Below are 24,877 nucleotides of genomic sequence, written 5' to 3' on the forward strand. Positions count from 1 at the left end.
TAACCAATATTGTTCTGGGGGCCCTGGTTCCTAATGGGAGGAGGTCACCCTGGGCATGTGTTCCAGGGAAGCAGCCCCAGTCCCCAGAGCATCTGAAGTCCCAGCCTCTTGGCTCTGGGCTCAGAGAATCTCCTCAGGAATCCTCCAAGCAGGTGTAGAGATAAGTGTGCAGGTGCTAAGAGGGGGGCTCCATGGCCCACACCTGGAATCCTCTGGTCTCTGCACCTCCTGCCTGAGCCTCAGAACTGCTTTGAAGAGTCATCCAGGAGCTAAACTCAAAGGACTGACACAGTAACATGGGGCTTCTGGCCCTGGGGGAGAGGCCCAGGGGAGTCTGTGTGGCCAAACTGTAGGGGGGCCCCCAGGCCTCTGCATTGGACGCCAGGTTTCCAGTCTGGGCCAGCTAGGGCTCCTGTTCTCATTTGGGATCCACATCTTCCAGCCCCAAGCCCAGGGCTTGGTACATAGTAGGGACTCAGGGAATGTGAACACAAAGCATTTGTGTTGGCAGCCTGAGTCCTGTGCTCTAATCTACAGGGATGATGGGGTGAGGAGGACCCAGCCTCAACACGGTTCATTCAGCATTGATTGGGCATCCTTTGTATGCCTGAGTCTGCACGAGGCACTGGGAAAGAACCCAGTTAGGCATAGTTCTGCCCTCCCCATCATGAGTCAAGAGCCCGAGGTGTGAGTTGTGGCTGTGTGATCCTGGGCAAGCTACCAAACCTCTCTGTGCCTGTTTCCGCATTGCCTATTTTACTTACTATAAAATTATCCGTTTTACTACTTCAAAATGGCCTCCCTTCGCTGTGCAGGGAAACTGGAACTGCACCTGTGAAGCACTAGCTCCATACGTGGCCCATAGTAGGTACTCACTAAAAGGCCACTGTGCTCCTCAGGAGCTGGTGGCCGCTTTGCTGGGTGGGCCAGGGAGCCCTTCTCTGGGAAGGGGACCTTTGTGCAGGGTCCTGACAGATGCATAGGAGCTCACCAGTCTGGAGGTGTTTCTGTGGCAGCATCTCATAAACTGTCCCCCCCGGGTCTGCAGCTCTAGGGGCCAGGAGCTAGGGTGGGGAGCACAGAGAGGGCCTGTCTTAGAGGATTACTGTAATCTAGCAAGAGAAGAGGCAGCCCCCTCCCCAGGCCTGCAGAAGGCTCTGACTGATACTTAAGTTGGCACTTAATTGCATCTCAGTTAGCCATGCGGGCGCCGTGCTCCTGGTCAGGTGGTGGGTCAGGGAGGTTTGCACAACTGCCTGCGCCCCTTGAGTGCTGGGAGGAGAGAGTAGGGCTTGGGCTAGGCCGGGGAGGTGTCCCAGGGGAGGTGCTGGGGGCTGAGTCTCCTGTTACTTTCCCATTCCCTAGTGGGCCCCAGAAGGGGAAAGTGGAGGAGGGGAGAGGAGATGGGAGGGCAGGCCCCCTCGAAGGCGTGGATGCATCTGTGAAACTGAACTTCATTAGGAGCCAGTGGGGAGAGTGGTTTGGTAGGAACAGGGAACAGCTTAGGGGGCTGTTACGGTACAGAAAGGTAGGAAGGGACCCGGTGTGGTGGATTCAGGGTCCCTGGGCCAGCCATGTATTGGGACATCGGTTCTTGACCCTTGAACATGGGAGAGACTGCGAGAGAGTCTGTGAGTCCCAGTGTGGGGACAGGTGAGGCCCTCTGTGAACCAGCACACGCTGGGCTCCCATCGGGGTTGATGGTGGCTCCTGGCACTGCTGACCCCAGCATCTGTCCTCATTCCTGGTGTCCCATTCTCAGCTCTGCTGCAGTGTGGGCAATTGGCCGGGGTTTCCTGAACCTGCAGGCTGTGCCCTGTGTGGCACTCCAGCAAAGGGGAGAAACCACTCAGCCTCTTTCTGAGGTGTCCATGGCTTGGCTTGGGATGGGACAGGGAGGCCCCTGTCCTTTGGTTGCATGTGGGGAAACCCTCGTTCAAACTGGACTTGCCCCAACAGAATTAATTGACTGGGGAGTATGAAGTCTGGGGGGTGCGTCACCTTCAGGTACAGCTGGATCCAGGGGTTCCCGCCATGTTTTCGGGACTCCCCACCCCTCTGGGTGGGCTTCATGCTCATGTGGCCCTCTCCTCTTGGTAACCTCAGCCGCTCCAGGCAGGCTCCTGATTTCCTGGCAGCCCCAGAAAACAAAAAGAGCTTCTCTCTCTTATTGGTTCTACAGAAGTCCCATAGCTGACTTTCACTGGCTGAACTAGGGTCACTTATGCTCTCTGAACCAATTGCTGAGGCCAGGGCAGGCCTGGGACACCCGCCTATCCCTGGGGCTAGGGAGTAGAGTCTGTCTTCCCAAACCACAAGCCTGTGGGGAAGTTCCCCAAAGGCCAAGCCAGACTTGGAGGCAGATGGTGGGGGCTGGAGGCTAGCAGCAGACGTTCCAGCTGGCCCCATGGAGGGTTAGCCAACTCTGGGGGGGAGGTACCGAAGGAGAGCAAAGGGGTGCCAGGACCCTTAGCCTTGGTCCCACTCCATAGAATGGGTACAGGCCTCCAAGTGGCCCTGGGATCATAGATAGGGATCAAGGAGAATGGGGGGCCCTCAAGGGTGGTCCCATGTCATTCCCTCTGGGGGGCCTCCTGTAGAAGCTCCCCCTGCTCCGACCTCACCCCCCAGCCCCTCCTGTCTGCCGCCGACCCACTGGTGGGGTGGAGCTGGGAGGACAGAGCACAGAGCCCCTGGCCAGTCGCAAGGCAGAACTGGCAGGAGCCATGAAGACTGATTGCAAACACGTGGGTTCCATTCTCTGAAATTCCATGGGGTTGACACACGAGACTGCGCCAGACAGCAGCTCGGAGGGACAGGGATTTGTGTGTGCTCACACTGAGCTGGACACGAGCTCCTCCCTCCCAGCCCCGCGGAACTGTCAGCTCAGGAGGCCTCGTCCGGGCCTGGCTGTGCTGTTGTTTCAGCCAAGGCCTCTGCGGCCCGCACCAGGCGCTGCTCCCGGGGAGACGGGCCAGTCTGGGCGAGGTTTCTGGCCTGGTGGTCAGCAAACAGTCAGGACAACTCGGAGGCCTCTGGTGCTGCCCATTCCATCTTGGGCAAACTGCTCTGCTTCTCTGTTCCCCGATTTCCTAGTCTGTAAAATGGGCGTGATGATTGTACGTACCTCACAGGGCTGTTGGGGAGTTGGGATGTGGTGAATTAATACGGTACAGAGTGCTCAGAACTGTCCAGGAACACAGTGAGGGCTGTGTGAGCTAGTGGCTACCACTGGTATGGGCATGGTGATCATTCATTGGCATCCCCTCAAGGTCCAGTGTTATGCTGGGTCTCTGAGGTACCCCTTGAGGAGCTCCCTGTCTGATTAACAGTAATGAGAAAAGACCCCAGGGAGGCCTCCAAATTCTATGCCCAGAGGCCGTTGCCCTGGTTGTGTGACCTCAAGGTGGACACACAGGGATCATTGTGTTTCCAAATCTGTCCCCAGCCAGACGAGGGCAGAGCGGGAAGCCCTCTGGGCTGGAGGGTGGTCAGGCCTTGGTATGGTGTGACTGCTGCAGGGTCCCCAGTCTTCCTCTCTCAGGCTCTCGGCGGTCAGCCTCGGAGTGTGAGGAGGCAGGACATGGCCCACTGGGGCCCTTAGGTCAGAAGAACCTAGTGCAGGGTGGGGGCTTCAGACGTAAAGCTCAGAGAGGTCACTAAGACGGCAGGGTGGGCATTAGCCCTGCCCCCTGGTCTCTGCCCCTCGCCCTAGGCCTCAGGTTTAGGCCTGTTTCTGGCCTGGGAGGCAGACAACAGGAGTTCAGAGACCAGCTCTGCCCTCTGACCTCAGGTATATTACCACCTGCCCTCCCTCACTTCCTTCCTTTTTTGAAGTAGCCCCTGCTCCATCAGGCCTCAGTGGCTGTACCTCCAACATGGGAATGCTGATGCCCAGGCCAGCCCCGGGACTCTCTGGGGGCTGGCGCCTCTGCCCAGAGGCTGTGACTCTCGCCTGCAGAAGTGGGGAAGGGTGTGGAGCCCAGTGGCACCAAGGTCCTCAGAGCCCGTTTCCCATGGGCCATCCAGAAGTCTGGAGTTTCTTTTTTCTGAATCATTTAACATGTGTCAGTCTGGAAGCCGAGTCTCAGAGAGTGGGCGCAGCCCCGCATTTTATAGTTGGGAAAGATGAGGCCCAGAGACGGGGAGGGGGGCCAGCCCCGGAGCAGCCACGGGGGTACTGGTTCCCTCACTGGGCTGCTTATTTCATCACTCTGTGCCTCAGTTTTCTCACCTATAAAATGGGACCAATAAAGCCTCCTGCCCAGAGGCTTGTCTTGAGGGTCAAATGAGATGGTGTGTGGGAGGGGAGGTAGGCTGGGGTGGCCGTGGGTCCTGTCCTTCTGAAATGCTCCCGCATCACCATCACCTCCTTGTGTTTTGACTGCAGAGCCCGCAGGACTGCCCTCAGATTTTGCCCTCACCCCTGGCACCCATGCCCACAGGCAGCTCACAGAGCATCCCAGTGCATCTGGCCAACGCTGCCTTCCAGGTAGGTGGGGGCCGGTCCTGGGCAGGGCAGGAGGCTGGGGAGAACGCCGTCCCGGATGGGGACCCACGCTTGGGGCCCGGGTCCCACACTTGGTTTTGTGACTCTGAGTTTCCAGGTTCTGTTTGAGAAAGCCCCAGTGTGGTTGCAGGGGGTTGGAGGAAAAGAGAAGTGGGTGGTGAGGGCCCAGCCCGAGGGACAGCAGGTTGCTAACAGCTCCTGAGGGGAACTCTGGTCAGGACCCACTGTGTACGGCAGTGCTTTGGCAGGGACCCCCAGACTCCCCTCCCCTCCGCAGCTCTCCTGACAGAGCTGGGCTGCAGGCCGCGGGTGGACCTGGTCTGCGTCCCGCCCGCCCCGCCCCGGGGCTAAACTGTGATTCTGGACACTCCTTCAGTTCATGGCTGACCTGTCTTACCTGAAGAAGGGCCCTGTGCTGCCCCATGCCCCATTGTCCCGATGGGGAAAAGGAGACCCAGAAAGGGGAAGTAGGTGTACATGACGTAGGGCTGGACTTGCACCCTAGCCCTGGACTCCTAAGACAGTGCTCCTCCCTGCAATCTGCCTTCACCTCCCCACCCCCGCATGGGGAGGAGGAGCGGCAGCTCCTTTCTGGGTACCTCCTGGAAGAGTGTCTTGGGTGGGAAGTGTTGACAAGTTCTGGAAGTGTGCCAGCCGTCCCCCTCCCCCCTCCCTACCTCCTGGGGAGTCACCATCTGTTGCTTCCAAGGGGGAGCGGAGGCCTGTGCTAGCTGTCACACGTGGGGAGCCACGTGCCAGGCACCTGGGGTGTGTCGGGCAGCCTTGTGGCTGGGGCTGGAGCTCTGTGAGGGGCAGGGGCCCGCACCCTCTGACTGCACCTTGCCGCCGTTGGGACAGAGCCTCCGGAGCATGACGGCGCCTAGGCTGGCGTGGATGGAGGTGCTGCCCCCTGGGGCTGCGGGAGCCTGGCAGGGGGAGGCCCAGGCCCTGGGTTTGGGTGCTGGCTGCTGCTTCCCAGGGGGATATGTGTCTGCCCTCAGTGTGCCTGAGCAATCCCGGCCCTCCTGGCCCTGGGCCTGCTTCTAGAACACGAACGGCGGGGCGGGGGGGTGTGGGCAGAGCCCCCTGCCTGGGCTCTGCAGTAGCCGTGTTTGCTGGGCCTAACCCCCTGGGGAGCCCCAAGATAGCTTGGGCCTGCTGTCCCGAGTGGCTGAGGCCTGAGCCTCGGAGACTCAAGAGGACAGACCCCCCCTCCTGGCTCAGCATGGGCAAATGAGCTCAACAGCCACCTTCCTGTGTTAGCTTCAGAGGGAATGGGGAGACGGGGCAGGCCAGGGGGGGAGGGGGGTGCTGACCTGTGTTCTCCTCAGGGTGTTACATCTGCTAACAACAGGGACATAAACAGGAAGTCCTGCCACGAGGCTGGCCTAACACACATGGAACCTCAATTTGTTCAGGCAGCAAATATTCATTGATACTGTTCCCCAGAGGCCTCTGCTGGGCAAGATGAGGCTGGGGAGTCGGGCCCTGTTTATTTAGTCAACAAATATGTATTGAGCACCTCCTGCATACTAACAGCCAGCATATATTAGTTACCCACAGTGTGCAACCTGCTAAAGATACATGATCTCCCGTTTCCCCAGCACCCCTACAGAGTAGGGACGCCTGTTTCTCCTGCTCAGTTGAGGAGGCCAAGGCTCAGAGAGGAGAGCCGCTAGCACACGGTTGCACAACTAGGAAGTAGCAGAGCTTGGGATTCAAACCGATGGAGCCTGAGGTGGTTCACTGCCACCCACTGCCCTTGGAGGTGTCCCAGGGGCTGAGACCCAACCCCAACCCTTCCCAGGGGGTGGGGAGACCAGTGTAAATAGGGCCTGGGCTGGGGGATAAGGGTGGTCCTCAACATACAGGGTGGGGGCAGGCTTTAGGAACTTTCCAGAGGCCCTAACATGCACCCAACCCCCTGCTAAATGAGTGAATGATCAAATGAGGGGTGCCCACCTGATTTAAGGGGAGGGTCTGGGAAGTCTTTGGAACATGGGGCATTTGAACTGGATTCTGAAGGCTGTGTTGAGTTTTGCTGGATGATTAAAGTGGAGACAAGTTGTTTGGGTAGGAGGAATGGATGGGGCAAAGGCCCGGGGGCAGGGCAGCCCGTGCCATGTCAAAGAATGTCCTGCTATGGCTTGGGCATCAGTCTGCGGGACAGAGGTCGGGGGGTTGTAAGGTTCAAAGAACAGGTGGAGTCTCATTGGGATGAATCTTGAATGCCAGACATGCTAAAGAGTCGGGACTTTATGAGCTGAATAAAAAGCCATTGGTTTAGGCCACTGGGGGATGTTGGTGAGGCTTTTAGTAGCATGGAGAGCACAAGGCCAAAGTTCTGGGTGTTCCTGTAACTCCTCGTCTCCCTCAAACATTGGACATGAAGACCAGGAAGGACATTTGGCGGGGGGGGGGGGGGGCGGCGCGGTAGGGGCCTGGGAGTAGGAAGGACTCAGCCCACTCCTCAGGGCAGTAGGCCATGATGTGCTGCTGATGGAACTAGAGGGTAATGAGTGCTGATCCGACTTTCCTTAGCGCCCCCATGTCTCCCAGGGTGCAGCCCTAGAGTGTAGCTTTGGGCCAGAGGAGATCTTTGAAGCCATATGGGTGAATGAATCCACCGTACACTGCAACCAAGTGGTGGTGAGTGGTGTGGCTCCAGTGTGGGGGGGTGGGGGTGGGGGTGGGGGACAGCCTGCACAAGTCCAGATGCTGTACTCCTTCCTTCTCACCTTATTCCCTTCCTCCTTCTGATCCCCCCTATCCTCAACAGCCCTGCCCTCTCCTCTCTCCAGGACATCCATCCCCTCCCCCAGCAGAGACCCAGACCCATGCCCCCCATGCTCTTTCTTGTCCTTTTGCAGCTGCACACGACCCAGAAGAGCCAGGTGTTTCCACTCAGCCTCCAACTAAAGGGGCAGCCAGCCCGATTCTTGGACAGCCCTGACCCCATGACAGGTGGGGGCCCCCATCTACCCCATATGGCCACAGGAGACTCAGCCTTGATGGGTGAGGCTCTACCTTGGGAGACTCAGCCAGTCCTCACTGCACAGTCACAGATGTTCCATCCTGTTGTTCTCTAACACACAGGTTCTCAGATCCGAGCCTTGCCATTCTGTACTTGGTCACTTGCTTGGTACTTGTTTATTCACTGAGCGGCTACTCTGGGGCAGACTTCTCTATGCGAACGGCTGTGCAGCTGCAGGCCCTTGCTTAGCCTTCCCTTTCTGAGCCTCATCATCCCCAGGTGACATGAGGCACAGGCCCTTTCATGGAAGGCTTGATGAGGACTTGCTGAGATGATGCACACAAATCTTACAGCTGTGTCTGGGATGTAGTTAACACCCTCAAATGGTAGCTGGGGTCCTTACTGTTCCTGCGTGTATTGAATCAATTCCCCAAGAGCCTGTCCATGGGGAGCCTCGGATATCCCTGGTGGACATGGGGGCCCCCCACATCCTCACCATGAAGGCCCCAGAGAGACCACAGAACCAGCCTGCATACCCAAGGCCCTGAAGAACCTTCTGTGCACTCCCTTTGGGCCACTCCGAGGGTCTGAGGCCCTGGCACCTGCAGAGCCCACATTGCTCAGTGGTTCCCCAGCATCCCGGAGCCCCACTGGGGAGTAAACAGACCCACTCAGGTCTGGGTGTGAATCCTGGCCTGCCACTCACAGGCTGTGGGACCTCCCCTCTGAGCCTTAGTCTCTTACCTGTCCAATGGGGTTAGTAAAGCGCGCCCCCTGATTGAATCATGGTGAGGACGGATGATTTTAATGAGGCTGTGACTGTGCTGTGCTGAGCGCCAGCCCTGGAGGGCTTGGAGAATCAGGACTCACCTCTTGAGGGGGATGCCACCGCGAGAGGGAGGGTGCCGAGGGCACCTCGGTCATGGGGGGCTGCTGACTCATGCTGCCTCCATGTCTCTCCCAGTGGAGGTCTATAACTGTGCCATGGGCAGCCCCGACTGTTCTCAGTGCCTGGGTCGGGAGGACCTGGGACACCTGTGCGTGTGGAGTGACGGCTGCCGCCTGCGGGGGCCCCTGCAGCCCCTGCCTGGCACCTGCCCCGCCCCCGAGATCCGCGCGGTAAGCACCCCACCATGGAGGCCCATCATACCCACGTGCCTACCTGTGCAGCACACACAGCAGCCCGCACAGGCCCTCAGACCCGTGGCCCCTGTGCTTCACACGACTGAGCGTGTGCATGCAGGGCGACCTTTTGAGCACCTGCCGGGGGCCAGGCCCCCTCCGCGCCAGAGACCCAGCCGTGAACACAACACATAGCACCCTCAACATGGAGCTAATGAGGTCGTGGGGGAGGAGGGTGGGCAGTAATAAGTAAGGAAATAAATAATTTACATAGAGAAGACAAGCGCTATAGAGAAAAACAGAGTAAAGGGGGAAGGCTGGAGTGGAAGAGATGCTGGGGCTCCGGGGCTAGTTTTTATAGTGAGGTCAGGGAAACCTTGCTGATAGTGTGGTAACTGAGGTCGGCAGTAACCACCAAGCCTCAGATTTAAGGAAGAGAGTCTTAGGGAGGGATTGCCGTTGGCTTAGCCTGGGTTACGTGCCCCTCCCTGGCCCAGTTAGCTCTGGCCGGGATGCAGGATCATGTGGTCAGACGTGGCCACAGGGAGCAGACCTCATTGTCCCCAGGAGATCCCACCCACCCAAGTTTCATTGATTTTGTGCATGCACACTCACATCCCCACACCCATGTGGGCTCAGTAACCCACATGCACAGCCTCACTGGCAGCCCTAGGGACCTGTCAAGTGAGCAGTGGTCCAACCCTCTCAGAGCCAGAACCTTCTCCTGAGTAGCAGGTGGACGTGGTCCTGCCTCCTCCTGGGTGTGTACAGTAGTGGGACGGAAGCCGCTGAAGTCCCAGCCTCAGAACTTCATTCATCCTCTGTCACCTGGCAGATCGAGCCCCTGAGTGGCCCCTTGGACGGCGGGACCCTGCTGACCATCCGAGGCAGGAACCTAGGCCGGCGGCTTAGCGACGTGGCCCATGGCGTGTGGATTGGCAGCGTGGCCTGTGAGCCCCTGGCTGACAGATACACGGTGTCAGAGCAGTGAGTAGTGCGCAGGGCCCAGGGTGGTTCTGAACGACCTCTGGCGACCCGCCCCCAACAGTGCCAGCCACAGTTCTGCCCTCTCCCCTCGGCCATCCCACCCTCCTCGGCAGCCTGCTGCTCCCCAGAACTGGCCCACTGCCAGGTCTCCTGGACCTTGTCAAGCCATTGCCCCCTTCCCTGTGCATCCTGCCCTTTTCTGCTCTGGCCACCCGTCTTTACCCTTCAAGTTCCATTTCAGTGTCTCCTGCTCCGGGAAACCCTCCCATGTGCCCCTAGACCACTGCACTTCCACAGAAGCCTTGCACTGATAAAAAATAAAACAAAACGACAAAAACCTTGCAGTTAACAAAGCATGGGGCTGCCTGTGTGGTACAAAGGTCTGGGCCTACAGCTATGGGGCCTGGCCCAGAGAGGCTCTAGAAAAGCAGGGAGTGAGCTGGATTTCCTTCTGGGAGGGCTGTAAGGCCAGCTTGCAGAAAGGCCATCAGTCTACCCCCTAGCCAACATTCTCATGGTTGGAGAACGTTCAGGTCCAAAGAGATGGTCTTATCCAGCCCCTTTTTCATATAGTTGCAGAACTGTGGGAAAGTCCTGGGGAAGAGCCTGGCATCAGCGTGGCTGTTTTCTAACTGATAGGGAATGGTTTCAGTATTTTGATGTGGGTGATGCTGTTGGGTGTCCTGCCTCAGGGCCGCCCCAGCTGTGAGTGGGCGGGGCGGGTAGCTGAGCGCAGGCGTGGGGAGCTCACACACCCTCAGGGTGTACTGGGGGGACATTATTCAAGGGAGAACACCCAGCCCCTGAGATCGTCGGGCTGCTCCGCTGACCAGAGCTGCTTCCCCCCAGGATTGTGTGTGCCACAGGGCCAGCGCCAGGGGCGTTCTCAGACGTGGTGACGGTGAATGCCTCTAAGGAGGGCAAGTCACGGGAGCGCTTCTCCTATGTGGTAAGGGAGGCCGCGCCCACCTTCCTGCCCACCCCACCAGGCACACACCTGGGGGATAGCCTGAAGCCTGACCACCTGTCTTCCTCCCCACAGCTGCCCCTGGTCCAATTCCTGGAGCCGGACAAGGGCCCCAAGGCCGGGGGCACCAGGATCACAATCCACGGGAGTGACCTCCATGTGGGCTCCGAGCTCCAAGTCCTGGTGAACGACACAGAGCCCTGCACAGAGCTCGTGTAAGCCCCGGGGCCTGGGCCACCCTTTCCAGCCCAGGGCAACTGGACAGCTGGGGGCTAGAGGAGTGGAGGGACATCCTTGCACCAAGCATTACTCAGGTCTTCACTGGCTGTGCCTTCTTGGCCAAGCCCTTCTCCCTCTCTGAGCCTCAGTTTCCTCATCTGGTAAGAACAGTAGTTACGAGTAGTACTCTGTGCTGGTATACAGTAGGAGCTTCATAAGTGACAGCTGCAGTGAAAATGGTAATGATTGTGCACATTCCGAGATCCTCCGGCTGGCCCAGAGGTGTGTCTGCTGGCAGGGGTGGGGTCCACAACCTCTTGGTGAAATGCCTCTGTCTTTATTATTCACTCACTGTGTACCAGGCCCCAAGGGTGGGCATTGCTGCGGAAACCAAGAAGAGCCCAGCACAGTCTCAGCCCTCAGGGGAAAGCAGACACTCCCACAGGAAATAGAAACATCTGAGATTGGGGGAAAAGTCCATGCTTTCAGAGCCACTCCTCAGCAGTGGCCGTTGAGAGAGGAGTTCTGGGAAGGCTTCCTGGATGATGCGGGATGGGGCAGAAAACTGGGAAGTAGGGGCAGGGTCCGAGGAGAAGGGAGGGTGTCGAAGGTGGGGAGGAGGCCTGAGCAAAGGTGTGGCGGCGGGAATATGGAAACAACAGGTTTCTGTGCAAGTGGCCAGAAGCCCAGGTTGGAGCCCGTCAAGGAGGCCTGGAAGCCAGGCCAAGTGCACGGGCTTGCGCTCTGGGCGATGGGGCAGGCAGGGGCAACCAGGGGGAGATGGGGGCCGTGCTGACAATGCCACCGCCCTTCCGCAGACGTTCGGACACCAGCATCGCCTGCACGGTGCCTGAGGGCGCCCTGCCGGCCCCCGTGTCTGTGTGCGTGCGCTTCGAGCGCCGGGGCTGCGTGCGTGGCAACCTCACCTTCCAGTACATGCAGAACCCGGTCATCACGGCCATCAGTCCCCGCCGCAGCCCCGTCAGGTGAGACCCCACACCCTGCCCCCCAGGCTGAGCTGGCTCTCCGGGGATGCAGGTGGGCTGACGCAGCTTGCCATCTCCTGCAGTGGCGGCAGGACCATCACGGTGGCTGGCGAGCGTTTCCACATGGTGCAGAATGTGTCCATGGCCGTGCACCACATCGGCCGGGAGCCCACGGTGAGGGGGCAAGGGGCCAAGGCGGGTGGGGAGCAGCCCGTGCCCCTGACTGACCAGGCCTCACTCTGCTGCATCTCCCCTATCTCTGCCTCTCTCTCTCTCTCTCTCTCTCTCTCTCTCTGTCTCCTGAAACCTCAATCATCTCTTCCCCATTTCTCCATGTATGTCTGCCCATCCCTAACCTTGGCCCTGGCCCTCCCCTACCAGCTCTGCAAGGTTCTCAACTCCACCCTCATCACCTGCCCATCCCCGGGGGCTCTGAGCAATGCATCGGCATTGGTGGACTTCTTCATCAATGGGCGGGCCTACGCTGATGAGGTGGCAGTGGCCGAGGAGCTGCTGGACCCCGAGGAGGCGCGGCGGGGCGGCAGGTTCCGCCTGGACTACCTCCCTGACCCACAGTTCTCCACGGCCAAGAGGGAGAAGTGGATCAAGCACCACCCCGGGGAGCCGCTCACTCTGGTCATCCATGTGAGTGCCAGCAGGTGCCGGGGCGGGGGCGTGAGTGGGGCCGGGCTCAGCCGTGGACCCTGGCGAGCACCCCCACTCTGCTCCCGCAGAAGGAGCAGGACAGCCTGGGGCTCCAGAGCCATGAGTACCGGATCAAGATAGGCCAAGTGGCCTGTGACATCCAGATTGTCTCGGACAGAGTCATCCACTGCTCAGTCAATGAGTCCCTGGGCACAGCCGAGGGGCAGTTGCCCATCACGGTGAGTGAACAGGGCGCCCCAGGTGGAGGCGGCCCTGGCCCCCAGCCCTGCCCCATCTGCTTGAGTGTCTACCCCTCCCCCGAATGTCAGAGCTAAGCATTTTGGTGCTCAGTGGATGAGGCAAGGGGAGCAAAGCAGAGCTTTACGTCCCCACTTGACAGATGAGGCTCAAGAACTTAGTGACCTGCTTCAGGTCAGTGATCGGCCCAGATAGGCCTGATGGGGCTGGACTTTCAGAGGCTGTAAGAAGTTGCCCCCGCTCCACTTGATGCTCCCCCCAGGGGCTGGGCTGCCAGTCACCACGCAGAGTCACAGAGGGGAGGGAAACTGGAGGAGGGCAGAGAGGGCCCAGAAGTGGGAACTTTTCTATGCTGTACCTGCTCGCATGCCTCCTGGGGTGGGGAGCTCCCTCCCTCCCAGGCAGCTCATGCTGCCCAGGACGGCTCTGACCAGGAGAACTCCCTTTCACCCACACCCCGGTCCCAGTTATGCCCTCTGAGTCCTCAGACTCTGCCTGCTCCCCGGCTCCTTGAACAGCCCTCCAGGTACTTGGCGACAGCAGCTAGGCCCTCTGGCTCCTCCACGGCTCCTCCCAGGCTGTCATAGTAAACACCATCCCTGTACTGAGTGTCCCCTCTCGGGCCGGGCTTGCCCAGCATCCTCTCATTTAGCCCTCATGGCATCCCCAGGAGGTGGGCATGGTTATCTGTGTTATGGATGTGGCATCTGAGGTTCAAAGAGGTTAGGGGGCTTGCCCAGGACCCCACAGCCAGTGAGGAGAGGAGCCAAGGCACAAGGCCAGGGAAGCTACAGCCCCCTCCGCCCACCTCCACACAGATCCAGGTAGGGAACTTCAACCAGACCATCGCCACGCTGCAGCTGGGGGGCAGTGAGACGGCCATCATTGTGTCCATCGTCATCTGCAGTGTACTGCTTCTGCTCTCTGTGGTTGGTAAGGAGCCCCTCCCTCCTGACGCCTGGGAGGGCGGACCTGCCCCGCCTTGTCCCAGCCCCTCTGCAGATCGGCAGATAGGAGAAAAGGCATGATGGGCTGGGGACACAAGCTTGAGCAAAGGCCTGGGGATGGGTCACTCACTGACAGGTGTGCCCTGGCTCCAGCTCACGGGGGTGGAGGGGGATAGAGGCTGGGGCACGCCCTGTGTCCAGGCTGCGGGCCCTGGGTACCTGGGAGAGGAACTTGGAACCTTGTCCTCTAGGCAATAAGGAGCTACTGAGGGAACTTAAAAGAGGGTTGTTCAGGGAAGATTAACCTACATGTTTGGTAGGCTACCCCACTCTTAAAATAGTGGTTATGAAAGTGATACGGTTGATTCTTGAACAACGTGGCGGTTAGGGGCGCTGACCCCTGCACAGTCAGAAGTCCACGGATAAGTTTTGATTCCCCCAAAACTTAAGTACTGATAACTAAACACTCAACACATATTTTGTATGTTATATGTATTACGTACTGCATTCTTACAATAAAGTAAGCTAGAGAAAAGAAAGTGTCATCAAAGAAATCATGAGGAAGAGGGGCGCCTGGGTGGCTCAGTCGTTAAGCGTCTGCCTTCAGCTCAAGTCATGGTCTCGGGGTCCTGGGATCGAGCCCCGCATCAGGCTCCCTGCTCAGCGGGGAGTCTGCTTCTCCCGCTGCCTGCTGCTCCCCCTGCTTGTGCTCTCTCCCTCTCTCAAATAAATAAATTAAAATAATCTTAAAAAAATCAGAAGGAAGAAAAAATACATTTACAGTTCTTACGGTATTTATTTTTAAAAATCTGCATCCAAATGGACCCACACAGTTTAAACCCAGTTGTTCAAGGGTCAGCTGTGTGTGTGTGTGTGTGTATGTGTATGAGATTTCCCCCTTCCCCACCCCAGAAAGGGATTATGATGTAATACTGGTTTGTAATCTTTTTTTAAAATATATTTTTATTTTATTTTATTTTATTATGTTATGTTAATCACCATACATTACATCATTAGTTGTTGATGTAGTGTTCCATGATTCATTGTTTGCATATAACACCCAGTGCTCCATGCAGTACGTGCCCTCCTTAATACCCATCACCGGGCTAACCCATCCCCCCACCCCCTCCCCTCCAGAACCCTCAGTTTGTTTCTCAGAGTCCATAGTCTCTCATGGTTCGTCTCCCCCTCCGATTTCCCCCCCTCCATTTTTCCCTTCCTTCTAATGTCCTCCATACTATTCCTTATGTTCCACAAATAAGTGAAACCATATGATAATTGACTTTCTCTGCTTGACTTATTTCACTTAGCATGATCTCCTCCAGTCCCATCCATGTTGATGTAAAAGTTGGGTATTCATCCTTTGTGATGGCTGAGTCATATTCCATTGTATATATGGACCACATCTTCTTTATACATTCGTCTGTTGAAGGGCATCTCAGCTTTTTTCCGCAGTTTGGCTATTGCAGATATTGCTGCTATGAACAGTGGGGTGCATATGGCGCTTCTTTTCACTACCTCTGTGTCTTTGGGGTAAATACCCAGTAGTGCAATTGCTGGGTCATAGGGTAGCTCTATTTTTAATTTTTTGAGGAACCTCCACACCGTTTTCCAAAGTGCCTGTACCGACTTGCATTCCCACTGACAGTATAAGAGGGTTCCCCTGCTGTGTAATCTTTTAAATGTTTCATAATTTTTTGACCTTTTAAATGTTTCACAAGTTAATACCTGGTCATTGTGGAAATGATTGAAGCTGATAAAAAACAGAAAGAGAACAAAAATCACCCATAATTCTCTCACCCAGGGAAAGTCACTGTTTACCCCTATTTTTTTATTGAATTATAATTGACATACAGTATTATATTAGTTTCAGGTACACAGCATAGTGATTCAGTATTTTTATACAGTTAGCTCTGTCACCTTACAAAATAATACAATGTTATTGACTATATTCCCTATGTTGTACATTAGATCCCCGAGGCTTATTTATTTTATAAGTGGAAGTTTATACCTCTCAATCCCCTTTACCTATTTCATCCAATCCCCCACAGTCCCCCTCTGTCAACCACCAGATTGTTCTGGTGAACAAATGTATCTATCTATACAATCTAGAACAGATTGTATCTATGAGTCTGTTTCTGTTTTGTTTTTTTAGATTTCACATGTAAGTGAAATCACATAGCATTTGTCTTTCTCTGTCTGACTTCATAGCATAATACCCTCTAGGTCCTTCCACATTGTCACAAATGGCCAGATTTCATTCTTTTTCAAGGCTGAGTAACATTTCATTGTATCTATATACCGCATCTTCTTTATCCATTCATCTATCCATGGACACTTGGGCTGCTTACTTGTCTTGGCTGTTGTAAATAATGCTGCACTGAACATATGGATGCATGTATCTTTTTGAATTAGTTATTTCTTTTTCTTCAATTAAGTACCCAGAAGTGGAATTGCTGGGTCCTAGGACAGTTGCATTTTTAATCTTTGAGGAACCTCCATACTGTTTTCCACAGTATGATGGCTACATTGATTTACGTGCCCACCAACAGTTTACCAGGGTTCCTTTTTCTCCACAGCCTCAGCAACACTTGTTATTTCTTGTCATTTTGATACCAGCCATTCTGACAGGTGTGAAGTGATATCCCATTGTGGTTGTGATTTGCATTTCCCTGATGATTAGTGATGATGAGCATCTTTTCATGTGTCTGTTGTCCATCTGCATGTCTTCTTTGGAAAAATGTCTATTTAGGTCCTCTGCCCATTTGTTAATCAGATTGTTTTTTAGTTGTATGAGTCTTTATATATTTTGGATATCAACGTTTTATTGGATATTTTGTTTGCCAGTATTGTCTTCCATTTATTTAGTAGGTTGCCTTTTTGTATCGTGGATGGTTTCCTTTGCCATCCAAAAGCTTTTTAGTTTGACGTAGTCCCATTTGTTTATTTTTGCTTCTGCTGCCCTTGCCTGAGGAGACAGATCCAAAAAAATACTGCTAAGACCGATGTCCAAGAGCTTACTGCCCATGTTTTCTTCTAAAAGTTTTATGGTTTCAAGCCTCCCATTTAAGTCTTTAATTCATTTTGACTTTGTTTTTGTATATGGTGTAAGAAAGTTAGTCTAATTTCATTCTTTTGCATGTGGCTGTCCAGATTTCCCAACACCATTTATTGAAGAAACTGTCTTTTCCCCCTTGTGTATTCTTGCTTCCTTTGTTGAAGATTAATTGGCCATGTAAGTATGAGTTTATTTATAGACTCTATTCTAGTCCATTGATCTCTGTGCCTGGTTTTAGGCCAGTACCATACTGTTTTGATTATAATAGCTCTGTGATGTAGTTTGAAATCTGGGAACATGATACCTCCTGCTTTGTTCTTCTTTCTCAAGATTGCTTTGGCTATTTGGGGTCTTTTGTGGTTCCATTTACATTTTAGGATTACTTATTCTAGTTCTGTGAAAAATACCACTGGTATTTTGATAGAGATTGCATTGAATCTATAGATTGCTTTGGGTGCTCGCTTCAGCAGCACATATATGTAGATTGATTTGGGCAGTAGGGGATTTTAACAATAATTCTTCCAATGTATGAGCAGGGTATAACTTCCCATTTTTTTGTTTCATCTTCAGTTTTTCTCATCAATGTCTTTTAGTTTTCAGAGTACACGTTTTTTACCTCCTTGATTAAATTTATTCCTAGGTATTTCATTCTTTTTGATGCAATTGTAAATGATATTGTTTTATTTCTCTTTCTGAATAGTACTTTATTAGTGTATAGAAACAATAGATTTCTTTGTATTAATGTTGTACCCTGCGACTTGACTGAATTTGTTTAGTAGTTTTAATAGTTTTTTGGTGGAGTCTTTAGGGTTTTCTGCATATATTATATCACCTGCAAACAGTGACAGTTTTACTTCTTCTTTTCCAATTTGGATGCCTTTTGTTTCTTTTTCTTACCTAATTGCTGTGGCTACGACTTCTAAATGCTATGTTGATCAAGATTGGTGAGAATGGGCATCCTTCCTGATCTTAGAGGAAACACTTTCAGTTTTACATCATTGAGTTTGATATTAGCTGTGATCCATCCTATATGGCCTTTATTGTGTTGAGGTATATTCCCTCTATATACCTACTTTGTTGAGAGTTTTTATCATAAATAGATATTGAATTTTGTCAAATTCTTTTTCTGCATCTATTTAGATGATCATATGATTTTTAGCCTTCATTTTTACGTTAATGTGGTGTATCACGTTGTGTGATTTGTGGATGTTAAACCACCCTGTTGTCCCTGTGATGAATCCTACTTGGTCATGGTGTATGATCCTCCTAATGTATTGTTGAATTCGGTTTGGTAATTTTTTTTGCAGATTTTTGCACCTTTGTTCATCAGTGATATTGGCCTGTAGTTCTGTCTCTTTTTTTTTTTTTTTTTGTAGTGTCTCTGTCTGGTTTTGGTATGAGAGTAATGCTGGCTTCATAAATGAGTTTGGAAATGTTCCTTCCTCTTTAATTTTTGGAATTATGTCAAGAGGATAGGTATTAACTCTTCTTTCTTTTTTTTTTTAATTTTATTTATTTGACAGAGAGAGAGAGACACAGCGAGAGAGGGAACACAAGCAGGGGGAGAGGCAGAAGGAGAAGCAGGCCTCCCGCTGAGCAGGGAGCCCGATCTGGGGCTCGATCCCAGGACCCTGGGACCATGACCTGAGCCAAAGGCAGTTGCTTAACGAATGAGCCACCCAGGGGCCCCTTAACTCTTCTTTAAATGTTTGATAGAATTCACCAGTGAAGCCATTTGGACCTGGACTTTTGTTTTCGGGGAGTTTTTTGATTACTGATTTATTTTCATTACTAGCAATCAGTATATTCAGATTTCCTATTCCATGATTCAGTCTTAAAGATTGTATATTTCTAGGAATTTGCCCGTTTTTTCCAAATTGTCTAATTTGTTGGTATATGACTGTATAGTATTCTTATCTTTTGTATTTCTGTGGTATCAGTCATAATTTCTCTATTTTCATTTCTGATTTAATTTAGTCCTCTTTTTTTGTCTTGATGAGTCTGGCTAAAGGTTTGTCGATTTTGTTTCTTTTCAAAGAACCAGCTCTTGGTTTCATTGATCTTTTCTATTATTTTTTAGTCTATTTTGTTTATTTCTGCTCTGATCTTTATTTCCTTCCTTCTCCTAACTTTGAGTTTTGTTCTTCTTTTTCTACTTCCTTTAAAGTTATATCATTTGAGACTTTTCTTGTTTCCTGAGGTATCACTGTGAACTTCCCTCTTAGAATGGTTTTTGCTGTGTCCCAAAGATTTTGGACTGTTGTTTTTTTTTTTTTTCATTTGTCTCTACATATTTTTTTATTTCCTCTTTGACTTGTTTACACATTGGTTGTTCAGTAGCATGTTGTTTAGCCTCTACATGTTTGTGCCTTTCCCCATTTTCTTCTTGTAATTAATTTCTAGTTTCATACTGTTGCGGTCAGAAAAAATGTTTGATATTTCTTCAGTTTTCTTAAATTTATTGAGGCTTGTTTTGTGGCCTAATGTGTGACCTATCCTGGAGAATGTTGCCTGTGCACTTGAAAAGAATGTATATTTTGCTGTTTTTGGTTGGAGTGTTCTGTATGTATCTGTTAAATTCATCTGGTCCAATGTGTCATTTAAGTATGATGTTTCCTTATTGATTTTCTGTCTGGGTGATCTATCCATTGATGTAAGTGGGGTGTTAAAGTCCCCTACTCTTATTGTGTTGCTGTCTATTTCTCCCTTAGGCCTGTTAATATTTGCCTTGTATGTTAGGTATGTTCAGTGCATTGATCTTTACAAATGTTACAATTCTCTTATCAGATTGACCCCTTTATCATTATGTAGTGTTCTTCTTTGTCTTTTATTACAGTCTTTATTTTAAAGTCTATTTTGTCTGATGTAAGTATTGCTACCCCAGTTTTTTTTTCATTTCCATTTATATGAAACATGTTTTTCTACCCCCTTACTTTCAGTCTGTGTGTGTCCTTAGATCTGAAGTGAGTCTCTTGTAGGCAGCCTATAGATGGGTTTTGTTTTGTTTTTTAATCCACTCATCCACCCTATGTCTTTTGATTAGAGAAATCAGTCCATTTATATTTAAAGTAATTATTGAGGGTGCCTGGGTGGCTCAGTTGGTTGGGCGACTGCCTTCGGCTCAGGTCATGATCCTGGAGTCCCGGGATCTAGTCCCGCATCGGGCTCCCTGCTCAGCAGGGAGTCTGCTTCTCCCTCTGACCCTCCCCCCTCTCATGTGCTTGCTCGCTCTCTCATTCTCTCTCTCAAATAAATAAATAAAATCTTAAAAGAATAAAATAAAGTAATTATTGATAGGTATGTACCTACTGTCTTTACATTAATTGTTTTCTGGCTGTTATTGTAGTTTCTCTCTGTTCCTTTCTTCTTCTTCTCTCTCTCTTCCCTGTGGTTTGATAGTTTTCTTTAGTGGTATGTTTAGTTTTTTTTTTCTTTTGTGTATTTTATATGTTTTTTCTTTGTGGTTTACCGTGAGGTTCACATATAATATCTTACGTATATAATAGTCTCTTTTAAGCTGATAGTAAGTTAATTTTGAACACATTCCAGAGCTTTATGTTTTTACTCCCCCATTTTATATATATGTATAAATAAAATATATATACATATTTTAAGATTTATTTATTTATTTTAGAGAGAGAAAGAGAGCAGGAGTGGCAGAGGGAAGAGAGGATCTCAAGTAGACTCCTCAATGAGCATGGAGCCTGATATGGGGCTCGATCTCATGACCCTGAGATCATGACCTGAGCCGAAACCAAGAGTCGGACACTTAAACCAAGACCCAGGCACATCCCCCCAGCATTTTATATTTTTGATGATCACAGTTTACATGTTGATTTTATGTATCTTAACTAATTATCATATTTTAATTAATTTTACTACTTTTGTCTTACCCTTTATACTTGCTTTATAAGTATTTGACCCACTGTCTTTATTTTATAATGTTTACCACTATCTTAAAACACACATACTTCTTTTTATAAGAATGGGACGTCAGAATTATTTTCCTGGGTGTCCCCCAACCCTTTCCCCGGTAGGAGGGGAGGACTGCAGGCTGAGGGCACCCGTCCACCTTCCCACACCCCGCCCAGAGGAGGTGGAGAGGAAGCCAGCAGGACCTGTCCCTCCAGGCCCGGGCCCTGTGCACTGCCATGTGTCAACCGTTGTTTTCCGAAGGGCTTTCCGGGCCTGACCTGTCTCTTTGCTGCCCGCAGCCCTGTTCGTCTTCTGCACTAAGAGCCGCCGTGCGGAGCGCTACTGGCAGAAGACTCTGCTGCAGATGGAGGAGATGGAATCTCAGATCCGAGAGGAAATCCGGAAAGGTAGCAGGGTGCGGCCCAGGCGGGGCTGTGGACCTTGGCTTTGCCAACTGGGCAATGGGTTCGAGAGCTACTCCCAGCTCCCTGCCAATCCACCAGGCTTTGCCGAGCTGCAGACGGACATGACTGATCTGACCAAGGAGCTGAACCGCAGCCAGGGCATCCCCTTCCTGGAGTATAAGCACTTTGTGACCCGCACCTTCTTCCCTAAGGTCAGCCAGCACCCTTGCCAGCCACCTCAGGGGCTCCTCGATCTCTTTCTGAGCCATGCCAACCTAGAGGGCATTTTTAAGCAGATGGGAAAACGTGGTGCCACGTGGTCCCCTTGAGCAGTGCATAACCTGCATGCATGCTCACGGCAGCCTTGGCCACCTGCCCTCACCTGCCAAGGGAGGGGGCCCAGTTTCTCCCCTCACTTCTCTTCTCTACTCGTTTGATGTTTGATTGTCCGTACAGAAGCCAGCTACTAGCCCCACTCTCCTTTCACTGAGGGGGCGAGCAGGGGTGGCCCAGGCTCCCCTAGGTCCCCGGTGCCCCACCTACCTCTCTCAGCACTGGGTCCCTTCCCAGCCAGGCTTTTGGTCTCTAGAATCCCTTCTCCTGCCCTCTGGACTCTGCCTCAAGCCTCCCACCCCTCTTTGTGTTCCAGGGGCTACCTCCCTGTCCCCGCCTTCCCTGCCTGGCCAGAGCATTTATGCTGGTGGCCAGTGACCTGCCTCTTGCCCTGTCCACACTGCTCACCACGCAGCGGCCCTAACAAGGCCATACCACGGTCCTTGCGGGCCTCTCTGCTCTTTCTTCCACTCCGTGTGCTCGGCTGCTTTTGCTTTCTCTTAAGCCTCATGCCCTCTTGCATTGCACACCTTGCATCATGAGGTTCTGCTCCTTCCTTTTCCCCCACGAAGCCCCTTGGGCCAGCCCTCCCTGCTTCTCTGGACCCCTAAGGCCCCTGGGCATGGCCTGCTGCCCCTTCTTCCTTTACAAGGTAACCCTTTACATTTGTTGAGCGGCCCTTGCATGCCAGTCACGGGAGACTGCAGCCCTGCTGAGATGCTGGGGGGTGGTCTACCCCAACAGTGCTCCTCCCTCTATGAAGAACGTTATGTACTGCCCTCCCAGACCCTCAATGCCCAGGGCAGCTCCACGGTGCAGGAGACCCACCCACTGCTGGGAGAGTGGAAGGTGAGTACCCCATGCACATGCGTGCATATACACACAGGGCTGCCTCAGAACCACCCCACCCCTCTCTGGGCCTCACTTTCCTGTTCATCTGATCCATTGATCCTAATCACGGGGAGTTGGGAGGAATCAGTCACTGAAAGACACTGAGTCCTCCATCCCAGGAGGCATTCAAGGTGTAACACCATTCAGGGTGTTAGAAATGCTGACCCTAAGCCAGGTGGCGAGCGGAGAGGATTGGTCCTTTCTGGACATCCCACTCCACCTGCTGCCTAGAGAATGGAAAGCAAGAGGGTCCTAGGCACAGGGACTCTGGGTTACCTCCAGGCACCCTTGACCTTCTCTGAGCCCTCCTTTTCAACTCAACTGAGCCATTATTCCCAATCATGGGGAGTTAAGAGACATCTGCCATGAAAAGGTGGTGAGCTTCCCATCCCAGGAGGCGTTCAAAGAGCCATTCAGGGCATTATAAGTGCTGACTCCGAGGCCAGGCAGAGACGCCAGACCCCTGTGGACAGCACCGACTGCTTCCGCAGATCCCAGAGAGCTGCCGGCCCAACATGGAAGAGGGGATCAGCCTGTTCTCCTCGTTGCTCAACAACAAGCACTTCCTCATTGTCTTCGTGCATGCGCTGGAGCAGCAGAAAGACTTTGCAGTGCGTGACAGGTCAGGCTGCGAGGCTCTGGGAGAGGGACAGGGGCCCGCTGGAGGCCACACAGCCTGTCCTGGCTTGGCCTGGCCAGACCCAAGCCCGGGGCAGTTTGCAAATCGCCTTGCCTGCTGGGCAGTAGGCATCCACCCAGCACCGGGCCCCCACATGCCTCCCTTTCCTGGGCCTGGATTCCCAAGATAGGAGCCCACAGGCACGGTGGTTGCTGTGGCCGTTAGCGAAGGTGGCCCTTTCTCCAGGTGGGTTTGAGCTGTATTCACCCACAGAGGCATACCTGGGGCCGCCAGGTCCACGGGGCAGCGCCGGAGCCCCACACCACACATGCCTCGGATCCCGGGGCCTCAAGGCGCGGCTGGTGCTGATGCCCCGCGCCCCCGTGCAGGTGCAGCCTGGCCTCCCTGCTGACCATCGCGCTCCACGGCAAGCTGGAGTACTACACGGGTATCATGAAGGAGTTGCTGGTGGACCTCATCGATGCCTCGGCCGCCAAGAACCCGAAGCTCATGCTGCGGCGCACGGAGTCCGTGGTTGAGAAGATGCTCACCAATTGGATGTCCATCTGCATGTACAGCTGTCTGCGGGTGAGGCGGGGCCGAGCCCGCCCCCCTGCCAAGCCTTCCCTAGGACGAGCGTCACGTATCTGACTTGGTTTCCTCCTCATGCCAGCTCTATCAGGAGGGGTCCTCACGCCCTTTGTGCAGATGAGGAAAGGGGCTCAGGGAGCAGGGACAGGGCTCTAGGGTCCATTATACAGCTCAGGGAAGGAAGGCCTGGCTTCCCGGCAGGGGCTCAGAGCACGCTCCAGGGGCTTTGTTCCAGATAGTTTTCATAGTCATCAACACCCCCTTCCCTTGTGTGCCTTTGGGCCTGGCTCTGGGTTCAGATGATAAATCAGGCCCAGTCCTAGCCCTTAAGACTCCCCCAGGCTTAGAGGAGACAGATGCAGAAATAGCAATTAAAATACAGAGCAGTGGGTGCCTGGGTGGCTCAGTTGGTTGGGCAGCTGCCCTCGGCTCAGGTCATGATCCTGGAGTCCTGGGATCGAGTCCCGCATCGGGCTCCCTGCTCGGCGGGGAGTCTGCTTCTCCCTCTGACCCTCCCCCATCTGATGTGCTCTCTCTATCTCATTCTGTCTCTCAAATAAATAAAATCTTTAAAAATAAATAAATAAATAAAATACAGAGCAGTAAAGGCCACAGAGTGGCACTCAAGTGCTGAGGCCTTGGACCCGGCTGGAGGGTTCAAGGTGGCTTCCTGAAGGAGGCCCTAAGCTCAGGTCTGAGGGCTTAGTAGGAGGGCAGGGGTATGAGGCCCAGCCTGGCCCAAGATGCTCTCCACTCACCAGCCTGGGAGTTGAGACCACATCCTGTGTTCTGGTTCCACCTAAACTCACCCTGGGTGGCTTAGCAGAGTCACGGATCCAGGGTTCAAGTCTAGCTCTGCTACTTCCCCCCTGGGTGACCCTGGGCAGGTTGATTGTCCTCTCTGAGCCTCAGCAGTGAGGATGATATCCCATACTGGGAAGAGTTGCTGGGATGACCAAATGAATGTGCCTGCCCATAGCCAGTGGTTTTCTGCCTCAGAGTCCACGGAGACACTGAGGGTGGAGGACAGGAGGCGGGGGAGATGGGGAGAATGGCACTAGGATTCCAAAGTGGGGGTGTTACCCAGGCAGCCATGGAGGTGTTGGTACAGTGGGGTGGGGAAGGCGTTCCAGACGGGGGCCACAGCATGGCCAAAGGCTTGGGGGCTGGAATACGGAGGGTGGGCAGCGAGGCAGTGGGGGCTGGGCTGGGCAGGCTGGGCCTCAGCCCCTGACAGCCCGTGCCCACCCCAGGAAACAGTTGGGGAGCCATTCTTCCTGCTCCTGTGTGCCATCAAGCAGCAGATCAACAAGGGCTCCATTGACGCCATCACAGGCAAGGCCCGCTACACGCTCAACGAGGAGTGGCTACTGCGGGAGAACATTGAGGCCAAGCCCCGGGTGAGTCGGGCAGCTGGGCGGCCAGGTGGGAACCATCTCCCAGGCTGGCTG

The 24,877-nt window shown here is 53.2% G+C and overlaps 1 protein-coding gene across 1 annotated transcript in view; it reads left to right on the plus strand.

Moving 5' to 3' along the window:
* Positions 1 to 24,877, plus strand: part of PLXND1 (plexin D1) — a 58,028-nt gene that overhangs the window by 25,786 nt on the left and 7,365 nt on the right. Inside the window, exons 9-26 of the mRNA XM_028101695.2 lie at positions 4,391 to 4,492; positions 7,070 to 7,159; positions 7,381 to 7,474; positions 8,449 to 8,603; positions 9,442 to 9,593; positions 10,443 to 10,542; positions 10,636 to 10,775; positions 11,598 to 11,765; positions 11,849 to 11,939; positions 12,147 to 12,410; positions 12,500 to 12,649; positions 13,487 to 13,601; positions 20,888 to 20,995; positions 21,092 to 21,204; positions 22,070 to 22,174; positions 22,708 to 22,838; positions 23,225 to 23,423; positions 24,680 to 24,826. Of these exons, the coding sequence (XP_027957496.1) occupies positions 4,391 to 4,492; positions 7,070 to 7,159; positions 7,381 to 7,474; positions 8,449 to 8,603; positions 9,442 to 9,593; positions 10,443 to 10,542; positions 10,636 to 10,775; positions 11,598 to 11,765; positions 11,849 to 11,939; positions 12,147 to 12,410; positions 12,500 to 12,649; positions 13,487 to 13,601; positions 20,888 to 20,995; positions 21,092 to 21,204; positions 22,070 to 22,174; positions 22,708 to 22,838; positions 23,225 to 23,423; positions 24,680 to 24,826 (2,424 nt within the window). The remainder of the gene's footprint in view (positions 1 to 4,390; positions 4,493 to 7,069; positions 7,160 to 7,380; positions 7,475 to 8,448; positions 8,604 to 9,441; positions 9,594 to 10,442; positions 10,543 to 10,635; positions 10,776 to 11,597; positions 11,766 to 11,848; positions 11,940 to 12,146; positions 12,411 to 12,499; positions 12,650 to 13,486; positions 13,602 to 20,887; positions 20,996 to 21,091; positions 21,205 to 22,069; positions 22,175 to 22,707; positions 22,839 to 23,224; positions 23,424 to 24,679; positions 24,827 to 24,877) is intronic.

Source organism: Eumetopias jubatus, unplaced genomic scaffold (assembly GCF_037043125.1).
Source record: "Eumetopias jubatus isolate StellerSeaLion01/CBP00866 unplaced genomic scaffold, mEumJub1_p1.0 scaffold_1, whole genome shotgun sequence".
Taxonomy (NCBI): Eukaryota; Metazoa; Chordata; class Mammalia; order Carnivora; family Otariidae; genus Eumetopias; species Eumetopias jubatus.